Source organism: Prunus persica, chromosome G2 (genome assembly GCF_000346465.2).
Source record: "Prunus persica cultivar Lovell chromosome G2, Prunus_persica_NCBIv2, whole genome shotgun sequence".
In the NCBI taxonomy this organism is placed as follows: Eukaryota; Viridiplantae; Streptophyta; class Magnoliopsida; order Rosales; family Rosaceae; genus Prunus; species Prunus persica.
Window position 1 is genome coordinate 14322919 of NC_034010.1, and position 22332 is coordinate 14345250.

At 35.9% G+C, this 22332-nt stretch overlaps 3 protein-coding genes across 4 annotated transcripts; 1 reads left to right on the forward strand and 2 right to left on the reverse strand.

Moving 5' to 3' along the window:
* LOC109947129 lies at positions 1084–4650 on the reverse strand. Of its 2 annotated transcripts, none has more exons than XM_020556619.1 (3): positions 3540–4650; positions 2029–3450; positions 1084–1885 (listed from the first exon to the last, which is right to left on the reverse strand). In XM_020556619.1, the coding sequence occupies exons 2-3, from the start codon at positions 2386–2388 to the stop codon at positions 1364–1366; spliced, it is 882 nt and encodes a 293-aa protein (XP_020412208.1). In that variant the 5' UTR covers positions 2389–3450; positions 3540–4650; the 3' UTR covers positions 1084–1363. The 2 variants fall into 2 exon arrangements, with proteins under 2 accessions (XP_020412208.1, XP_020412209.1); XM_020556620.1 differs by lacking the exon at positions 3540–4650 and having other exon boundaries at positions 2029–3119; positions 3225–3251.
* On the reverse strand, positions 2665–3827 carry LOC109947353. Its single transcript, XM_020557298.1, has 4 exons — positions 3540–3827; positions 3225–3450; positions 3050–3119; positions 2665–2839 (listed from the first exon to the last, which is right to left on the reverse strand). Exons 1-4 carry the CDS (start codon positions 3825–3827, stop codon positions 2665–2667), a joined length of 759 nt encoding a protein of 252 aa, XP_020412887.1.
* LOC18785424 (phosphatidylinositol-3-phosphatase myotubularin-1) lies at positions 6489–20452 on the forward strand. Its single transcript, XM_007220554.2, has 19 exons — positions 6489–6776; positions 6886–6966; positions 7211–7285; positions 8438–8509; positions 9158–9227; positions 10302–10351; positions 11374–11663; positions 11784–11857; positions 11934–11997; positions 12217–12282; positions 12663–12762; positions 12843–12956; positions 14218–14387; positions 14483–14567; positions 15590–15808; positions 16603–16662; positions 16823–16887; positions 18309–18588; positions 19425–20452. The coding sequence occupies exons 1-19, from the start codon at positions 6492–6494 to the stop codon at positions 19941–19943; spliced, it is 2739 nt and encodes a 912-aa protein (XP_007220616.2). The 5' UTR covers positions 6489–6491; the 3' UTR covers positions 19944–20452.

Consider the following 22332-nt stretch of genomic DNA (forward strand, 5'->3'; position numbering starts at 1 on the left):
TAAGACGCTCTGGTGACAAATTTGATGTAGAATATAGGTGAATTGAATATTTAGGCAGATTAGCGGAAGGGAAAACAATGAAAAAAGATAGAAAATAGATGAATAAAGATAGGTTAAGAAAACAAGGGGTTTGGCTTCACATCAGAATTCCAATATATGGAAAAATAAACTTTACTCAATAACTCAACTTCCATTTCAATGAACTGCATGAGAGTATTTATAGCAAATTAAAACCAAGAGGCAATAGGATAAAAATTCCGTATTAAAATAGAAATCCTAACCCAAATAAATTAGGAAATTAAAAATATGAAAAATTAAATAACCTAAAAAACTAACAAATAAATTAGGAAACTAATCAATAATGTCCGCATCACCGTAAGTTGGTCAATGTCGTTGAATTTCGTCAAAAAACTTGTGACGTTGCTCTACCGTGTAATCTTACCAAGCGCAAACATGTCCATGTCCGGTTGTCAGGTGATGAAAGACCAGTCTAAAGTTGCACTGCTACAACAATCTAAAGAATCATAGATAACAAGCTCATTTGTTTAAAAGACCAAATGGCAGTTCACTTTTTTGGTTAAGTGTCCCAGTCAGCTTTCTCTTTCGGTCAAATTAAGGATAAATTGACACAATTTTGGGTGGAGTGTTAATTCCTCGACGATATTAGTCAAAACAAAAATTCTCATCAAAGTTTGGGTCCAGTTGACTTAAAAGTGCGGAAATAGAAAATGTAGGAGTGCTCCGAACGAAAACAAGTCCAATAATGTATACTAAGGGGTCGTTTGGTACGGCGGACTGTCATGGACTGGACTAAATCCTGGGACTGTCTTGGATTAGCTCGGATTGGACTAAGCTGGATTAAGTGCTGACCTACGTTTGGTGCTGCGTCGGACTAAGAAGCTGGATTGTAAAAATAGTGAAGACCTATGTTTGGTGCTGTGTGGGACTAACAATAATTATTTTATATTTAAAAATAATAATTTTTAAATAATTAAATGTAAGTTTTTTTGTTATTAGAATTACCAAATTGACAATATACATTTCTTTTTCCCCAAACCAAATTCACATGTACATTTCATATATGCAAAAGTTAGATATTTTTCATATATGCCAAAGTCATCTACATGACTCAGAAATTAGAGGTTTAGTTCGCTACACACAATTCTACCATTAATACATACAAATAAACATCCACAATTTCAAAATGAAACTAATAAGCCTCACAACCATGAACCATATGGCTTTAATGCTAGCAAAATATTATACAATTTGTGGTGTTTCCAAAATGAAGCCAATCTTATCAATGCATCATTTGTGGTGTTTTCAAAAAGATAGATGCATCAAACTTAGCTAGGCCATGTCCTCAAGCATTGTCACTAAGCAACTGCTCAACAAACACTTTCTTGATATCATCATCCAAAGACATGAATATAGTTATGTTTTGTGGCTTCTCCAAAATGAGTTTTAGTGCTGCAATTTGATCTAAAGGAGAAAATCCCATTCTCTTGAGTTCTTTGGCAATATCAGATCGATCTTCATTACCTTTTATTATAGCCTCAGTCACCATTTGCATCCTTTTCCCAGAAGCTTCAAACAATTTCTCCAATACAGTCACAATCTTCTCTTCATCACTTGAGCTTGTAGCTCTTTTCCTCTTATTTTGACTGTTCATAGATTGGCTTCCTTCTATGTTTAAAGACATAGGAGATGCATCTTCCTGGACACAATTATCACTAGCATTAACATCATTATTGCTTTGCTCTTCCATCATGTCAGCGGGGGCTTCAGCTCTTTGTCCGTTAGCACGATCCTTTCCGAAGATATTAGAAAGTCTATCAAACAAAGGAAATGGTTTGCTCCTCCATTCGGCTGCTTCCTTGTGGTGCTATGATAAAACAAGGCACCACTTAGCTTATTTTCAATATGTTAAAGAAATAATAATAACAAAAGAAAGTTTAAAATCCACACTCATCAAACCCACTTGACATCATAATGTAAGCAAAATAGCAAAAATATATAATCATGTACCTGCACATAAGTTTCCCATGCATCATTACTGTCAACCTCAACACACTTTTTTATATCATTCCAAGCAAATCCACTTGTGTTTATCATGTCATAGACTATGCTATATTGCTTTTTCCACTTCTTCAATTTGGATTCAATATGAGGGCATGCCTTTAGCCCCGAATCAGGACATTTAATATTCAAAGCCTTCTCCATTTGGACCATAGTACCTGATTTGAAACTACCAGTCTCACAGCGTTGGCCTGCAGCCACAAAATCATCTAGCACGGTCAAAAACGAATCTTCTTCAAACTTGGACCATGACCGCCTAGTTCCTTTCTTTCCTTGTTCAAAGTTTTGACTGTTACCTTCACTTTCCATCCCTAAGAATAATCAACACAAATAAAATAATACCATAATCAATAATTGGAATTTGCAAAGAAAACATAACTTTATTTCAAGGCACGATTCTTCTTTAGTACATCACATAACCTTAAAAACAAAATGAAAAATAAAATCAGCAAACCAATTGATAAATTTTCTTTAATACCACAATCAATACATTGTTAAGGCCGAATTATCATGCCTCAAATACAAATTACAATCACATAAAAAAGAAAACACCTTAAGAACTCAAACATAAATAACAAGAGTTGGCTAGTTATTCGCATTTCCTTGCCACTCATTATACATTTGGAACGCCAAGTCATTCCTCCAAGTAGTCCATTCATCCGATGCTCCAATGGTGCCAACCATATCACCTTCTATCACATTTTCCGTCTCTTCAATTTCATTTATTTCATACTCTAGTGGATCTCTAGACATCTCCCTCCTAATGAGATTATGTAAAAGACAACAAGCCGTAATTATTCGACATTGTGTCTTTATTGGATAAAAAGATGGACTCCTTAGTATGCACCATCTAGCTTTTAGCAACCCAAAGCAACGTTCTATTACGTTTCTTGCTTTAGCATGCTTCATATTAAAATATTCTTGATGATTTACAGGTGTATTTCCTTCTCTCCATTCCGATAGATGATACCGTGTTCCTCTATATGGTGCGAGAAATCCCTCACCATTTGTGTACCCACCATCTACAAGGTAATAATAACCTAATAACCAAAAATTAAAAATAAAAGAAGTCAATTCCTATTATTGTGTGGTAATTGTATAAACTTACAATTATTTATAAAGTGGACACTAGCTAATGGCCTTACCGGTAGGAACTCTTAATCCATTAGGCCTCGTTATGGCATCTCGAAGGACTCTAGAGTCGGATGCGGATCCCTCCCAACCCGGCAACACAAATATGAATTGCATATCACGTGAGCAAACGGCCAACACATTTGTTGCAATTTCTCCCTTTCTAGTCCGATATCTCGGTTTTTCGGTTTCAGCTACTCGCACTTTAATGTATGTTCCATCTAGTGCTCCCAAGCAATTCTATTAGGAAAAAAAAAGAAGGTAAACTTTCATTAAGTTTATATGCTGCACAGATCATAGAAAAGAAAGCCAAAGTATAATAAACATACCTTAAACCATTTCCATCTATGATCTGTGCAGTTATCACCTACAGGTTCCGGTACTCTCAATAGGCTACCTTGTAATCTTAAAATGCCTTGTAACACGGAATTGAAGTACCTACTAATAGTCTCTCCTGATCGAACAAATCTATTTCTAATAGTACGATTCTTAACATGATGAGCAAGCATATGCAAGAACATACATACTTGCTCCTCCACAGTCACCAAACCGTCATTCTTTAACCTTCCATCCGTGCGAAGCAAATCACATAATAAACCAAATGTCTTTAAATCCATTCTTAGTTCACTCACACATTCTCTATCATTGCCTAATATACTGTTCAAATAACGTAATCGATTCTCATGTCTAACAAACGAACGGTTATTGAGGGAACGTCTTTCTAAAAGTCTTCGATTTCTTCTCATATTTTTTAGCATCATAAGCACAAGAATCGTGCAAGCACACATGGTCTCTAAATGCCACATCTCCAACAATAATAACAACAACATTCGTCTTTGATCCATATCTATTAATCCAAAAAGAAAAGAATTATTCCACTTAACCAATCCTACTGAAAGTAAAATAACCCCAAATTGAACACAAAAAGTTTCATATATGCAAATAGAAACAGTTTAATTAATGCAAAGCCATAATTAATACCATTCGCAAAGTATGGAAAATTCACCCCATAGACCAAAAATTATCAACCAATGTGTGCCTAATACCACAACAAATATGAAGAAAAAAGTTCTAGGATTATTTCACTTTTGGCCAAAAGATGCTGTTGCTGATTAACACCAAAAGCATATTGAAAGATTCTCTCCAACCAAAAACTGTAAAACCAAAAGCATATTCTGTATCAACCAAAAACTGTAAAACCAAAAGCATATTGAAAGATTCAAATAGCAGTTATATGAGCATATTCTGTATCAACCAAAAACTGTAAAACCAAAAGCATATTGAAAGATTCAAATAGCAGTTATATGAGCATATTCTGTATCAACCAAAAACTGTATAGTGTTTTCTGCTATGATGTTTGAAATATAAATGGACTTTGTTTTAAATCTTTCATTGTTGCTTCTGCGTGGGGTTGGTTTGGAAGTGAGATGCGCAGCAAAGAGCAATTTGTGTATTTATCTGCATATGTATATATAACAATAATGACATGATGATGATGCTCTTTTCATTTTAATTAAATAACTGACCGTGTACTAATCAAGGGGGAAAAAGAACTGATAAACTAAGTGTACTTTTAAGCTTATTACAAGCAATTAAAAATACACGTGAAGTCACAACACACATCACAAGAAGTCAAGAAATCATCATCACTACACAAACAACACACAGGCCTGCAGAAAACAGATGCAGAATTTCTGAAGTACTTGGCCTTTTTTGACCTTTTTATTTCCAAATATTTTAACTATGAAAAAGCTGAATCTAACCATGTTCAACTTGCCAACGCAACGAATATGATCAACACAAATCATGGCAGAGAGATTGCTAATTGCTCGTAAAGTGATATTCATGCAGGATGCAAATTGCTCTGTCAAATGACATATACACTTCAAATATTGATGCCCAATAATAATTAAAATTGAAAAAACAGGTCATATGCGATAAATTGCTCTTTCAAATGACATATACAAACTGAAACAGTAAGTTCAATAAACTCAAGATTCATGCCAAAAGTCTACTTTACTTCTGAATTTCTAGGTTTTCTGAAATACCCAATTGCAAATTAATTGCCAATTAACATCATGTATACATATGTCACTACAGATTCTACGAAAATTAGAGAAGAGAAGAAGAAAATAACAGAGAAAAGGAAGGAAAGATTCTCAGAGCACAATCAAAACTGTTGAGGAGACAGTCACAATCAAGAGATGGAAGAAGGAATAAGAGAGGTATCCAAAGGGAAAGACCAGAAAAACTTGCCTGCGTCAAGATTCGAAGAAGAGGTTGAGTCGCAGAGACGGAGTCGCAGAGACGGAGTCGTAGAGAAGGAGTTGCAGAGATGGAGTCGCAGAGAAGGAGTCGCAGAGTCGGGCGTGTTCAATATAGCGAGGGCTTATTTTGCGAACCCATTTTGAGCTTCGCTGTATAAGGAGAACGAGGGAAGCGTTTTTTTAATTGTTGGACTCTACTATCCCATTTAAGTTAGTCCCCTTGCTAACCAAACATGGGCTTCAGGTCCAATATAGCACAGTCCCATTCAGTGAGCCATACCAAACATGCCCTAAGAGCATCCACAATGATGCTCTTTATTTATTTGCTAAAATTTAGCTAAAAATACAAGAAAACTATTTTAGGAGCTCTTTAAAAAATTTCAACTCCAACCATACTCTCTAATTTGGAGAGTCATAAATGCTATAACTCTTTTTTAATTGGTCCATCTCAATTAAAAAATAAAATAAAAAATATTTAGTATTAAATAAAGGTTTGAAAAACTCATTAAATAAAGCAGCATTAAATTATAGGGAACCATTATGAGTCATTTCTCTCTCTTCAGATTTAGGAGCTCCTAGATGACTCCCTATTTTAGGAGATGGATAGAGAGCATGGTTGGAGTTGCATTTTTACGATTCCTCCTTAAAATTTGTCGAAGGAGGTGGTTTAGGAAACCCATTGTAGATGCTCTAACCTCTTGACACATACTCACGCATGTGTCAATTGGTTTTCTTTTTTCTTTTATTTTTAGAATTAAGAAAAAATAATATGGGTAGTTATGTTCCATAAAAGTAGGACCTATTATCTTATTTTATTTTTTATTTTAATTTTTTAATATGAAAAATATGAATTTATCATATTATTATCATTTAATTAATAATCTTAATTCTTAATATTTAAATTAACCAATGATATTTTCTGGTGTTTTGAATGTTTAACTGTTATCTACTTTTTGCTATATATATAGATTATATTATAATAATAGATGGCGTGCGAACCGCTGTTCCTTTGAAATGCAGGTAAAGCCCATAGCCGATTTCCACCCACAACAAACAGCGACGACAAAACCTCACGTCTCCATCTCCATTTTCTCGAGTTCTCTCTCTCTCTCTCTCTCTCTCTCTCTCTCTCTCTCTTCTATTATCTTGTCAAAAGTTGGACAAACGGTGTCGTTTCGCCGCATGGCAGCGCCAAAGCCCCGCTCAAGCTCAGGTCGATCGACGCCTCTCAGGGACTCTTCCGAGTCCGAGAAGATGGAGGCCACTGGTAGCTGGGACGCCCTCGACTGGACCATTGAGGTCCTCTTCTTTCCCCTCTTCTAGGGCTCTTTTCCTATGAATTTTCCGTTTCTAATGAAATTTAGTTGATCAATTTCTTCATTTTTTGTTTTTTGTTTTTGTTTTGCAGCCGGTTTCGCGGTCCGTTTCTCGGTCGGTTTCGCGTGTACAATTGGAGTGCTTGCTTGAAGCTGAACAGGTCGAAGTTGAGGTACTTGGAATTCTTTGTTGAATTCTTGAATGATAATGCGAAATAGGGATTGTTGAAGTGCAATGTAATTCTTTTGTTCTTGTAGTTTTGAACTCTTGAGCAATTCTGCATAGCTGTGGAGGATTTTTTCTTTGTAAAATTTGTAAATAACAATAGTTACTGACGAAGATGGATGTAATGTGGTGTTTTGTTCATTAACTAATGGTATGCATAAGAAACCTTAATATTCAAAGTTTACTTTCAGGGGTATGGCGTTGTTCTTGTAAATACTGATGAGGCAGGTACCTTGATAGTGACCAATTTTCGTCTTCTTTTCTTGGTAAGTAATTCATATGATATTCAACAATATACCCTCTTCAATGTGCTCATTCTAAAGTTTAGTTCTGTTCTTTTTATGCATATCCCAAGGAAAAGTTATGTTAGAAGAGTGAATAATCTTGCTAACACTGAAATTGATGTTATATATGTGGAAATCTAGAGTGAGTTTGAAACAAAAAGCTCTCTCTCTCTCTCTCTCTCTCTCTCTCTCTCTCTCTCTCGGTTGAAAATTAGATATGTCCTGAAGGGCACCCACGAGCTCTTAACCACTTAGGATATACTATTTTTCCAATGTGGGATCTTGAATCCTAACATTCCACCACGCTTCTTTACCCAACGTCTTCGTCAGTATTCATTGACTCGATATCATGCACATACATAACACCAATCATTTTAATCAAGCCTATAGGTCGCCCCTTCCATAGAATGGGGCCCAGTTGCATGGGTAGAACTTGTCCATAAAAACCGGCTTGTAAGGGAAGGGTGCCCAAGAGCTCTTAGACCACTCTAGGATTTGCTATTTTTCCAATGTGGGATCTTGAGTCCTAACACAGCTGGTATAATTACATAAAGCCATAAATTTACATATTGGGCTGACCTGAGTATCTGTATAAAAAGTGTCAACAGTCAGCCATATTAATCCGGCCTCTTCTGATTTTGTTTCATATATTCTGCTCGACATTGTTTCAATGTGCAATTGATGCATATGATGAAGAGGAAGAAGGTGATGGGGAAAATTAGAAAAAACAAATGGGAGAAGAAAACGCTTCAAGATTTGTGAGAAGAAATTGTTGATCCCTTTCTTATATTATGCTATGTTATACTTGCTTAGTGTGAAACGCTAAGAGAGGAGCCCTCTTACCTATCAATGGATAGATCTCCATGATGTCAATTCTGGCCCTATGGCTTGCCATTAAAAAAAATAAATGGTCTTCTACTAGATATTGCATTTGTTAGGTCTTATTTCTATGTATTTTACGGTTAGTGAAATTGTTTGCCCCTAAGTTGCCTATGGTTTGGAGGAATGTAAAACATTTAATTCTTGTATTTAATAATCTTTGATATAATGATGGTCTTGGTTGGTGGTGTACTTGTGTGTTCCCATTTTTTTCTACCCCAGGTTATTTGATATGCTTACTTTTTGTTTTTCAAGAGTGAGGGAACTAGGAATGTTATTGCACTTGGCACGATACCTTTGGCAACAATTGAGAAGTTCAACAAACTTGTAAGTTCTAATCGAGATATGCGTATTTATCTTTTGTGATAACTTTGGTTTTGGTGCTCCAGTCTCAAATATATTTGTACTTGTAACTTTTACGGGAGATGCCTGGTCACATGTTTTTAACTGTTAGTGAAATGCTTAATATTTATTATTTAAAAGAAACTGTATTCATATGAAATATTTTATTACATTTTTAACTACAAAAGCTCTCTCATCCAAGTCCTCTCCACCTCCATCATGTTTGCCATTCGTGCTTTCCTATTGGTTGTTCCACTTTGCTAGTGATATACCAACAATACATCAGTGATCAACCCTTTTTGACATATGATCTTTTTCTTTTGAACCATTTATCTCTTCACTCGTTGTCGCATTTTCTTTGTTTGTTTCTTCTTGTTCTTTTGAGAATAAATTCATTCTTTGCCATGTTTTGAGAGATGGCAGAGCTTTAAGACTACTTAAGTTTCCTTGGTTTTGTTTGCTCAACTAAATCATTAAATGGACTCAAAAAGAAAAATGACCAATATATATATGTCTGTTAGTGATCGGACTCTTTTAATTATTTTACTATTCAATGTTGTTTTTCACCTTTTATTGTGCTTTTCTTTGTGTGTATGGCAATATCCAGTTCATTGTATTTCCTTGAGTTTGTAGGTTGTAAAGAATCAATCAACCCCTCGTCAATCTGACAAGACTCCATCAAGGCGACTTCTTCAGGTCATTGGTATGATTTCATATGAAGTACTCATGTTAATTTTGTATTGCTTTGAATCTTTTTCTTGTTTAATCGGTTGTCATGTGAGATTTTGTGTATCATTTGAAGAATGTGTTTGATGAGAGGTCTGGATTCTATCCTAGATCTAAACTAATTCAGTCAAATTGCCGTTTTAATGGTAATTTGTAGATTGTTAGATAGTTCTAGTGAACCACACAGAAATCCTCAGCACTGCTAAGTATGGGTGGCATGGCAGTAACATGGTTATCTGACTGAGTGGTATTAAAGATCAATGGTTTTGTGCAGGCAAAAGTTTTTCTCATGGTCTACTTTGATTTTCTCGTATAGTGCCAGTTTGCATTTCTGCAGACAGACACACACACAGACACAGACACAGACACAGACACAGACACAGACACAGACTCTCTCTCTCTCTCTCTCTCTCTCTCTCTGGGTGTGTGGTGAGAATAGAACTTATACAATTTTGAATGCCCACTTAAAGAAGCAGCCTACATGTGTTGTTTTCTGTTCTGATCAACCTGAGAGCGTTCATGATCATACGCATTTCCTTGTTTGCTGTCATGACCACTCTGGAAATTTGCAATGACGAATTGTACTTGAACAAGTTAACAGTTTCCAGTAGATTTAAGTTTTTACACAAGAGCCAAATGTTTTTGTGGATTCTTGTTCGTAACAATTTGGACTTCTCACTACAGCCGTGCACTTTCCTCTTTACTTCTGTTAGAAGTGTGAAGTTTAGACCGCTTCCCTTTCCACATATGGTCATAGTGACTGAAGGGATTATGTTAGTTCATTATGATCCTTTGTTAATTGATGTTTGGGAAATTTAAGGTTCCTTCAATAAGACTTAGCTGTGTAGCTGTCTATATTTTTTATAAGCAATCTTTTCTTTTTAATTCCGTAGTAACTACTGGAATTGTGGCACCAACTATGAGTGGTTGTGTATGGGATCCGTTGATTAGATACTCATATATTTTATTAAATCTAGTTTGCTAGTCATATGGTAGGTCTTCTGCAGAGACTGTGAGAGAACTAATAGTTCCATGCATTTTTATTTTGCAGGTAAAGACATGAGGATCATCGTCTTTGGCTTTCGCCCTAAAACAAGGCAGGTAAATTTTCCTGTGAATACTTCTCGACTCTTTTGCATTCTGGTCCAGTATATCGCTGTTAAAGTTTTTATATCCTTAAAATTTCGGTTAAAGACTATCAAATGGTTTATGGTGTGAAAAAACTGAATGACACTTTCAAAAACTAATGTTATCAAATTAAGATGATCATCCTTTTCTTTTTAAAGACAAAATGTACTTTATGAAATCCCTTGAATGCTCTTCATTACATTGATTGTCTAATTAACATCAGTCATCATCATCATCATCTTTCACCAAAAATGAGGCGGTCAACATAAGGGGACATTACTATGCTTTTACCATGTTGTGAAAATCGAGGCTTTAGCTTTAACTTTCACAAAAAATGCCACAAGTCTGGTCGAAATTTTGGACAGTCTCTCCGATATTTCAGCAAGAGTAAATGCAGCTGAAGTTGCAAAAAGCAGTTCAGCAGCTACCTTTTGCAGCAGCATATTGCAGCAACTAGCAACAGCTGAAACCAAATTCGTAACAGCTGCTGGCAGCTGCACAAAGGGGCAGCACGCCTGGACCACATATAGAGAGAAAGTATTATGTATATTATACTTATATATGTACATTATGCTTATATATGTTATTTTATATAATACTTCAGTTTATGTTTACATATGTGCAAAGTAAAAGAAGCTTTTTTCTTTTAAAAATTACAGCCTTATAAAATTACAAAATTGTGGACAAGTTCTCCGCCACAGAAAATACAAACTACAAAAAACAATGATGAAAAGAGTAGTTTGTTATGTTAAGGGTTCTGACATAATTTGGCTTAGAGGGGAGAATGCGACGGTATGATAACTTAAAAGAATGAGCAGTTTATATAATTGGTTTCTTGTGGCCTATCAACTCGAAATGGCTTACAAAACCTTGTCGTGTATCAAAGCTGAAATGTTTTTAAAATTATGATGAATTCTTTTAGTTGCTTGCATGTGAAGTTGTGAACGGCTGTCTAACATGGGTATTGTTTTTTACCTGAAAAAAAATACTTGCAGAGACGTGCAGTATTTAATGCACTATTAAAGTGTACAAAGCCAGCGAGTCTATGGGATCTTTATGCTTTTGTTTCTGGACCTTCCAAATTCAATAACACCAACCCAAAGGTGCGGTTACTAAATGAGTATCTTCGGCTTCTCGGAAAAGGCTCCTTACGTGCATCGATGAATATGATTGAGGATGGTTCATTCACATTTTCCAATGATTTGTGGAGAATAAGTAGTATAAATTCCAGCTATACAATGTGCCAGAGTTATCCATTTGCCTTGATAGTTCCGAAATCCATTACGTAAGAGTTTGAGATGCATCCTTCCATACTTCTGCTCTAAGAATTTTCAGGGTTTAATGAGGCTTGCTTCATTGCCTTGGAACTACACAACTAATAATTTTGTATGGTTGCTGATGCTAGTGATGATGAAGTGCTCCAGGCTTCCAATTTCCGTGCAAGAGGTCGCTTGCCTGTAGTTACGTGGTGTCATCCAAGTATGCTATAAGTCTTTCGTTACTCTGTTTGTTGTGGTATTTGTACTTGCTTCTTAATATTCTTGACAACTTACAGAAACTGGAGCAGTTCTTGCACGTTCTTCCCAACCCTTGGTTGGTATCATGATGAATATGAGAAGGTAATATAAACAATGTTTTCAAAGCTGAATCTCCTGTCTTTTTGTGCACACACAGAGCACAGACATGCATGACACAATCAAGGGGACAGCCTAAAAAATAATGTACTTCTGATGCTTCGAATTTGGAGCACCTATATATTATAATATATTTTGGATTATTATTATTTATTTATGAAATTGTGTTGATCCACAAATTCACATCCATTCATTTGTCTACAGCAACACCGATGAAAAGATTGTTGCTGCACTTTGTGCTCAACTTACTGGTACAAGAGGTAAACGGAGGTAAGTGATAAGTTTTCTTGTCCATTTTGCTTTGTACTTTTGTTTGTGTTATTTTTTCAGATTCATGTTTTCTTGTTTCATCGACTTCCTAATGACTTAGTATCGTTAGTGTGGCATGTTGCAAAACAACAAGCATTAAGAATTGTTTATAAGCTGTTTAAAAGCCTCTATGTCCTTCCATGATGCATGTCCTCATTAACATTTCTTATTCCATAACATTCTTCTATGCTTGGGAGCTTTTTGAGTTCAATAAGTAGAGGTGGTGTTAATCATTTTCTGATAAACAAATTTGGTTGTACTATTTAATAACATTTATGTCTTATGATATATATATGTTTTAAGAAGTTAAAATGATTGATTGCTTTCTTTCTATGTGTCAGGAAGCTATATATAGCAGATGCGAGACCCCGAAAAAATGCTTTAGCTAATGGTGCCATGGGAGGTGGCTCTGAGTCATCTTCAAATTATTTTCAATCTGAGGTATGTCTATGGTTTGCAATTTTCAATGTTGTTTAATATAAAAACTATATAACATACTATTTTTTTTGGGGGTGTATCAGATAGTTTTCTTTGGGATAGACAACATACACGCAATGAGAGAGAGTTTTGCCCGGCTTAGGGACTACTTAGACACTCATGGTGCGGCTTCATCGGATGGGATGTCATCTTTCTTGGTTAGTCTTGATATCTTATGAATATCTGGATTGTTTATCTGTGTTAAATTGTGGTACTTATCGTTTGTTTATCTTCTGATGGCTATATCTTGTATTATAGGTATGATAAAACATGATTTTCTTTACTTTTGATGGATCTTGTCCATCGGATCTTGTATTCTTTTTTTTTTGTTCTTTCTTTAATAACTTTCAAGTTTCTTATTAAAAAAATTAGAGCTATTATCTTTTCTTGTCTCGAGAATACCATGAGAAATAGGCAGTATAGTTGGGGTAAGGTTATTGGGAAGACCATACAACTGCAATTCCATAGCATGAAGGTCGATAAGTAGCTTGTCTCGTAAGTTATGGCATCACCAAGTTAAACGACTTTGATTTATGTCAAAAATTGGTCCCCTACAATTGCTTCTGTCAATTTTTCAGGGTATATTGGGGACTGCCCTCTCTCTCTTCTCTCTCGTCCCTCTCTCTTCCCTTTCTTTCCTCTCCAATTTTCTCTCTCTCATCTGACGATCAAACCCCAAGGCTGCATCTCCCCTTTCGCATCCCCAACATTCTTTTGAAGCTATAGGACTGGTTCTGAATATGGGTTTCCATAAACAGTAACATACCCATCCATCAATTTATTCCACACAAACCTTTATAAGAAATATCCACTTCTCACGTCAAAAATGGGCAAACCTAGAAATATAAACACCCAAAAACTACAAACACAATTTGCATCTGATATTCTTCTGTAAACTTTTCTCAAAGTTGAATATATACTTATTGACTAAATCAAGATTTTTGGGCAAGATCCCCGTGTGCCAAAACAAATGACCCCCTGCAACAATTCTGTAAAAATAATTTTAGTGCAGCCCTTTACAACTGAAAAAAAAAATTGTAGAGGGTTAAATAATCCCTAGAAGTAAGATTTTTACACTCTGCAACAAGTAAGGTTTTTATTTTTTACCAAATGAGGGTTATTCATATACTAGGAAGGTGCCAATTCCAATATTAGATGTATTAAATCAGAAAGTGGAACAAGAGTACTTTTAGAGGGTTGTGGTCCCCAATCCCATGGGCTTAAAAATGGTTTTGCCACTGATGTTGAGGGTTTCTAAGAAGCACTGTTAAGAATGTTGATTTTGGTGAAAGTATTTACAGTGAAAAAATAAGGGAAGGTGAAGTTTCTTATGGCCTTTGTTTTAAATTTAACCAAAAAAAAAAAAGTTGTGTTTGAGGTGGGTGAGAATATATGTTTTATACTTGTTGCTATTGACAGAGACACGGTGGATGGACTTGGGGTGGAGGCAACCTTAGCAGTATGTCTGCTTCAGTGTCAACTCTCGGGGACAGTGGTTGGTTAATACATGTTCAAAGTGTCTTGGCTGGTTCTGCTTGGATTGCTGCCCGTGTTGCTTTGGAGTCGGCATCAGTGCTTGTGCATTGTAGGTAAGTAATATTATTGTTGCATTCCATCAAATTAGCTGATTCAGTGTTTCCATTTATGGAGTTTTAATCTCCAAATAATCCATTCGTTTGTTTAGTGATGGATGGGACAGAACTACTCAGCTGATTTCGCTTGCCAATTTGCTGCTTGATCCATACTATCGGACAGTCACAGGATTTCAGGTTTCTGCAGGACATAATTGGACAGTTAAAGTTGCATTTTTATCTGTGGTCCTCGAGTCATATTAGGCTTAGAAAATTCTTTCTAAGCTGTTCTCATTTATGATGCTAGTTTTTCTTCAGTTTTATGAGTACTTTACATGCAAGGTGGAATGTAGGATAATTTTTATTTTGGCAAAATATGCCAAAATCCTTAACAGAAACTCATTTCTGTTAAAAAGGAGTGCATTTGTTTCCATTTATTAGGTGGTCCTTCCGCGGTTTTGATGTTGGAGTGTTGATTGCTCGGAATGGCACACCTTTTGGGGTTCCACTACAAATTTTTTTTCAATGATTCGAATCGTCTATTTTTCAAGTCTTTATTCATAGATCATTGTGGCAAAAAATTAGATAAATTGAAAACCATTAAGACATCTAGTTGTGACTAATAAAATAGACGAACACGGTGCTTCAAGAAAACACTAAAATAACAACCATTTAATTGAGCGGTCTAATGGATTTGGATTCAAGTGATTTTTTGTAGAGATGATCTTTGAAGGAAACCTAAAAAATAGACAGTTTGGAGGGTTTAGTATGTTTAGGGGAATTTAGGGTTTGGGCCGGTACCTTACACTGTAAATTCTCAATCGAAGCATTGACATTTTTTAAGAAATGAAAATAAAATGACAGAAATAAAAAGATTGTTAGAAAAAAACAATTCTGTTTTTGGGACCACATACAGAATATAATCTTCTGCCTGACTGGGTGCAGAGAGAGCTTATGTGTAGGGACCTAATGCTGAAAGCTCCTTTTATTTCCCTTTTTATTTTAACTCTACACATGCTCGAGTTGCATACTTTGCAAAATTGTGAAACTGGTACATATCCTGGAATTCAACTTCTTACAGGGTTGCACTGTAAAATATTTAGTTTAAACATATGGTCAGGTGCTGACAGTAGCGAATGTCTTTTGACTTAGAACATTCAGAATGTGCACTTGTGATGTAATGTGACTCAAAAATACTTTGATTATTTTCTTCTATGCAGGCACTTATTGAGAAAGATTGGCTAGCATTTGGTCATCCATTTGCAGATCGAGTGGGCATGTCAACTGTAACAGGAAGTTGCAGCATAGCTTCTGAATTGCCAAGGCAGTCCTCTACTGGGAGTATCCAGTCATCACCCATGCGTCAGCCATCAGCATCGTTCACATCTCAACCACCTACTTCTCATGCACAGAACAACTATTCTCCCATATTTCTGCAGGTGCGCATTGTTATGTGGGTATATGATAAAGTATTAACTCACTATTTTATACTTCTAAATCAATGGCAATTTTTAAATGTTGAGGATATCCTTCAATTAATAAGCTATTGGTTATTATCCGATGGCTATGATTAGAATCTGAAGAGATGACAGAGCAGCACGATTGTCACCTCCCAACTCTCACCATCCACCTCTTTTCCCATCTTCCTAGAAAGTAAAAAAAAAATATTTTGCTCAACTCGCGCACCTCCTAAACAAAATATTCGTAAAATACCTTATAGAGGTTGTGGATTAAATGTGTATCTAGGTAGTTATCTTTTGCATCTTCTTAGGACTTATCTTAATTCACTATTGTTCATCTAATTTTGTTGTTCCACCTGATGTGAGGTATTCTACACTAATTGCAATAAAAGTACATCATCTCCAATTCTTTATGTTTTTGAGGTTTCTAGTTACAAATGCATTGTTTGTTTGTTATTTGATGTTTTATTCTTGTGCACAAATAGGAGCAGCCAGGTTCATTAATTGAGAGATGTGAGAGTGACATCCAATATATAATTACGTGTTACCAAAATTGTTAAATAAGTGGTTAGTTCTTTGTTGAATTTGATTTGAGCAGCAATTCACTCTCAGTCCAACTTCCAGTTTGTTGTCGAGTTTTCCTTTTTCATTTCGAATGTTGTGTGCTAGATTTTTCTGTACTTTCTCTCCATTTGAAAGGAGAATGTATTGCACTGAAAATTGTTGTCTTCAGCATTCATACAGTAATTAATCTAGCTTGTATTTTGATGCAGTGGGTTGATTGCGTTTCACAATTGTTGCGAATGTATCCTTTCGCTTTTGAGTTCTCTTCAGTATGTATCCTTCTTCCAAAATACACTTGTTTCTCTTTTTGGTGAAACTGATCACAAATGTAGTTGAATGTGTTATCGAACAGCTTTATCTGTTCTTTTAATTGCCCTTTGTGGTCGGGGAACAATAGTTCATTAACTTTTCTACTGGTTTATGATTTAGGCTTTCCTGGTGGATCTTCTGGACTGTGTTCTATCCTGTCGCTTTGGAAACTTCTTCTGTAATAGGTAAATTCCTTTATGAGCATTATCCTTGAAACAGTTTGTTATGGGGCTTTGATCTTTTGCATACTCTTAATTGATCTGTTGTCCTTTAGATTAGACTGCATGATGAGAATCAAACCAATATCTAGATATCTCAAGATGGTGAATTCACAGTTTTGTTTAGTATCTCAGAATTGGCTTTTCTTACGAGCGTGATATGATGTAGGCATACGTTGATGGATTTTGATCTTCCATGGTTATGAGAGGGAAACAAATGACAAACATTGAGTTCTCAAAAGAAATTTAAAAGCTGAAGGCTAAACTTTATTGGTAATTGACATTTTAAGTAATTTACAACATAGCTTTTAGCCTCTATTTATAAGAGGATAAAAAAACCTTCGCCCTAACAAAATTAAATCCTAATTTCAACATAAATAGTTTCTACTTTCCAAAAAAAAAAACTCTACTAAAAGAGCCCGAAAGGTCAAAACCTAATTAAATAAGCTCCTGCATTTTGTAGAAGGTAACCTTTGAATATCATTATATGCATACATGAGGAGCTCAAGTGGCAGTTTAGTTTCTGTTGGTTTTTAAATTATTATTATTATTATTATGTTTTTCCTGGCTAGGGTTTATTACTTTAGGGTGTGGAGTCAGGTACCTAAGGTATAAACAGGTAAAAAAAACAAAATAACAAAGGTCCAGCAGACCATTACGCAGCAGACTTGAGCAGTAACTATAGAGATTTCGTAAGTGAATTGTGTAACCTAGTCATCATAAATTACTCTATAATAATGTACTTGTACATGTATTACTAAGTCATCATATGATTGCATGTAGCGGGCCGCAGTGATAGTCTGGATAGGATGGGGAAGAATCTAGAGCAGGTTGTGATGGGGAAGAATCTAGAGCAGGTTGTGTTTCAAATGCTTGGACATATTTGATAGGGCAAGGTAGTGGATCTAGTAGATCGACTAGCTGTTTCAACTATGCTTTTGAAGCTTGGAAAGGATTAAACTTTATCAACGACATACATTATGCTTTGGAATGAATATCAAATTTTGTTCAGGGGAGACTCATGATAATGAGTTCAGAAAATTCTTATCATATTTTGATTTCTACTCGTGATATTTTGTAGTATATTTCACTGTTAATCACTTGGTGTGTCCATGTCTTCGGAATGTTGATAGTGGTGAGGTTTTCTAGTTGTTCATATGCATTGATATCATAGTTACTGGCAGTGTCAAAAACCAAATCCTTCACTTGGTCAACATCTATTTGTTCTTCTTCCCCTTCTTTTTTTTTTTTTTTTTTTTTTTTTTTCCCTGTGAGCTTCTTTTGAGTTCATGATGGTTTGGTTATTTAATTTCTTTTTTCATTATTTGAGAGAAGTACTGAAATTTGAAATAGACTAACTTATTCTCCTGTTTGCTTATCTATTTCAGTGAAAAGGAGAGGCAGCAATGTGGTGTACCTGAAGCTTGTGGATGCATGTGGGCATATTTGGCCGATTTGCGTGCTTCGAAGGGAAGTTCTCATGTGCACTATAACTACTTTTATGATCCATTGAAGCATGATGGTCCAATATTGCCTCCAGCAGCAGCTTTAGCACCAACTCTTTGGCCTCAATTCCATCTCCGATGGGCTTGTCCCTCAGAGGCTCAAGCTGGAGATGTTGAAGCTCAATTTAGGAAGATGGATATTAAATTCTCTGAACTACAGAAGGTAATAGTTCTTACTTTTAGGCCCTAGTGAGTGAATGAATGAATGGCTGGATTGTTAAATTGCAGGTTCAAACCTAGTAGGATGTTCCAGTCGAAAGCTTTAAGTATATATATTTGTGTGTTCTTGAGCTCTCTAGTGTTCCAGTCGAAAGCTTTAAGTATATATATTTGTGTGTTCTTGAGCTCTCTAGAACTCAAGACTAAGACTCTTTTTCTGACTAAAAAAGAAAATTGAGAAATCGCTGAATCGAGAGAGTTTATAATAAGTGGATTATGAAATGAAAGCAGAAGACAACCAGACATTTTGTTCATGAAATGCCAGTTAAACATATATTTTATGTTTCAAAGGTATCTGTTCTTAATCTTTTATTTATAATCTCTTTTCAATATTGCTCACGATTTCAGCCAAAACTTTAAACATACTGCAACATAGTTACTTGTGAAATTGAACCCAAGTGGCTTTTTGGTCATTATATATGTCAATTTATTTTATTTTATTTTATTTGGTAGATCCAACCTGAATATGATCTGTTTCATTGTGTCAACAATGCCAACCAAAAGAAACATGTTTATGCATCTTTTTGTTGCTTGCAAGTTGTATTTGAAATTACCACCCCTATTTCACACTCACCCGATTAAGGATACAACAAACAATTGGGATAGTCAATTAACATTTTGTTTGTTGTGCTTACTATGTTATTGAAAGCAATGATTTATGTTTTGCGCATCTCTGATCGTTACATTCCTAGAAATAAAATGGCATTCCAAATTTGCTTATGTGACATGAATAATAACATTTACTGTTGGTAATGTTGGTTCTGTATGAACTCCTCACAGGAAAAAGAAGCGGCAGAACAGAAAGCTAAAGAAATCACTGCCGTTATGGAATTGTTAAGTGCAGATTTGCAAAATGAAAAGCAAGTCAGCAGCTCAGCTATGATTTTGGCCAAGAGGGCAAGCAAGGAAAGTGAGGCCATAAAGCGAGCTATACAATCACTGGGATGCAATGTCCACTTTTCAAGCAGTGGAGATTGCACCGTCGACATTGAAAGCAGCCAAATTGAACCTCCACTGAAGTCATCTTATCCTTCAAAAAGAGAAGCAGATGGCGCTGTACAGCGTGATGATAAATCAGACCTCTCTGTTTCAATTACAGTCATGGCAGATGATGTGGTTTCCAGCAACCCAATTGATCGAGTATGCGAAACTTTATGCCCTTTACGCATGCGAGATGGAGGCTGCAGGTGGCCAGATGCTGGCTGTGCTCAGTTGGGTAGCCAATTTGTCGGACTGAAGGCCAACTACGAGGCATTTGATAAACTTTCTATTTATGATAGCTATTTCCAGCCTAAATGAGCAGTACTTAGATTATGAGCTGCTGGAGGTTTGAGCACCAACTTCACTCCTCCAATGTTCTTCCTATTGAAATTTTCAGGTAGAGTTCCAAGTATCTTTTGAACGTCCCAAGATTTTTTATGGAATACTATCAAATGAACATGAGAGCAATAGAGATGGAGGGACCCGAAAATTGAAGGATGGGTCTCGAGATCTTTTGTACAGAGGATGTAGAGTTAGTTGAAGGCCATTTTAGTATAGGCAGGTCTGTGGAGTGGTGAAAGGAAAACCAAAATGATACAAGCAAGATCTGGTGTATATATGGTCGTCTACTTCTCATACACTTTTTGTCAGGTGCTCGTATGGAAACCATAAAGGCTAAAATTTATTTCCTAAATTAGGTTAGCCTGCGTACAGATTTTAGGCAATTTGAGTTGTGTAATTTTTTCTGCTTATTTTTGTCGGCATCAATCGATGTATACCCGGATGGATTCGGATGCAATAAAATTTTGCTTTTCTTTTAGTGGACATATCTTCCTCTATTTTCTAAACTAAAAGGCCCCAACAATGAGAGAAAATATAAAGCAGATTAAGAAGAGGCTAGAGAAACTGCCGTGCATATATACATAAATAAAGGTGAGGAGGGCTTGCCAGTTACCGCAGCTAGGTTTAGGAACATGGGTGGTGGTGGTGCTAGAGATACATTGAGCGATTCTGATTCTGTTTCTGAGTTTGATTTTGATTCAGAATGGGCAAGCCTTCCTCTATGTTTTTTGGTCCCTTGATAAGTTGTTGGGCAAGCCTTCCTCATGCTCGATTTGCTGCTGTTTGCAAAGAATGGTCTCGTCTTGCCAAAGTCTACAATCGATTCGATGACGTAACAACATACCTCCCATGCTCATGATCCCAACCCAATACCAATTGGCAAAGCGCTATAGCTTTTGTGAAGGAAAACTCTACATGAATGTTCAGAATATTGAAATCCCATATGATTCTTTTGAACCTTTTCAGCAGCAAAGCAGTGACGTCCCCGGGGATTGAATCACTGTGAATTGTTTGATCGCCCCCCCAAATGTTATTTTGTCGGCGGATCCAGCTTTGAATCCGGACAATTATGCAGTTCTAACTGTTTTTCTTTCATTAAAAGGGGACAAAGTGATTGGACTGGCATTAGATTATCATATGAGTTCACTGACGCTATTTTTAACGAAGGCCAAGTCGTCTATGCATTTGGAAGTGTTACTAGATCGATTGTGTCGTTTGACCTTAACTCACTGTACATGTTGGTTAAGAGAGATTTTACAGCACAACCTCATTGTGTGTTCCAAAACCAAGACCATTATAAAGGCCGAGCATATCTCGTGAAATCAACCGAGGGAGATCTGTTCCTTGTTCGAAGATTTGTCGAATGAAAGGAAAACTCCTCTAGGGAGTGCATGATCACGGGCTTTATGGTTTTCAGGTAATTCGACGATGAGGGTGAATCAGAGCACGTTGAGCATGTTGAGGTCAAAAGCATTGGAGACGAGGCTCTCTTCGTAGGGGACAACGACTCAATATCATTTTGCCCTTCCAACTATCCTGCATATGCTACACAGATGATTCCATCACTTTTGGAGAAAATGCATCCATAGCATGTGACATGGGCATATCTTCAACTTAGAGCAGGAAACCATAACCCAACACTGCCCTCCAAGTTATTGGGGAAATGGTGTCCCAACACCATTTTGTTTACTTGCAAGTTCATCTTAATTAGTCTCAGTATGCATGTAGCTCTTTATGAATTTTTTTGTTTTACAAATTCAAATCATAGGGTATCCTGTAAATTGCATATTGCATGTTTGTTGTGGGTGGGTTGGATTCTTATTAGAACACTGACTGACTGACTGCGTTGCTTTTACCTTTGCATGCAATGCAGCAAGATCTCTTATCCAGCTTTTTGGAAAAAGTGGCAAGTATATATACATAATCGCCTTCTTGTAAATTGTCATTTAATTAATTAATTTCATGCTTCGGGCCCTTGAATTGTTTGTTTGTTTGTTATTTTACATGATGCATTCATTACTCATTGCATCATGCTGCCTTTTTTTTTTTTTTTTTTTTTCTCTCTATTGAATTTTTTGTTTAACAGCTGATTTATTTAGTACTCATTGCATCCTCCTACCATAACATACATGTTCCAATGTCTCTCCTACTATAACATATATCATCTATTAGACTACTTTCTCTGTTACTAAATCTCTCTTGTCGTTGCTACTTTTTTTTATAATTAAAAAAAAAAAAAAATCTTTCTTTCTTTTCAAAGAAATCATAAATTGTGGATTTTGTATCTCATGCATGTCTGAATAATAATAATATATATATTTACACAGAGAGTATCTATTGAGGGATCTCTCAAATTAGTTTATTT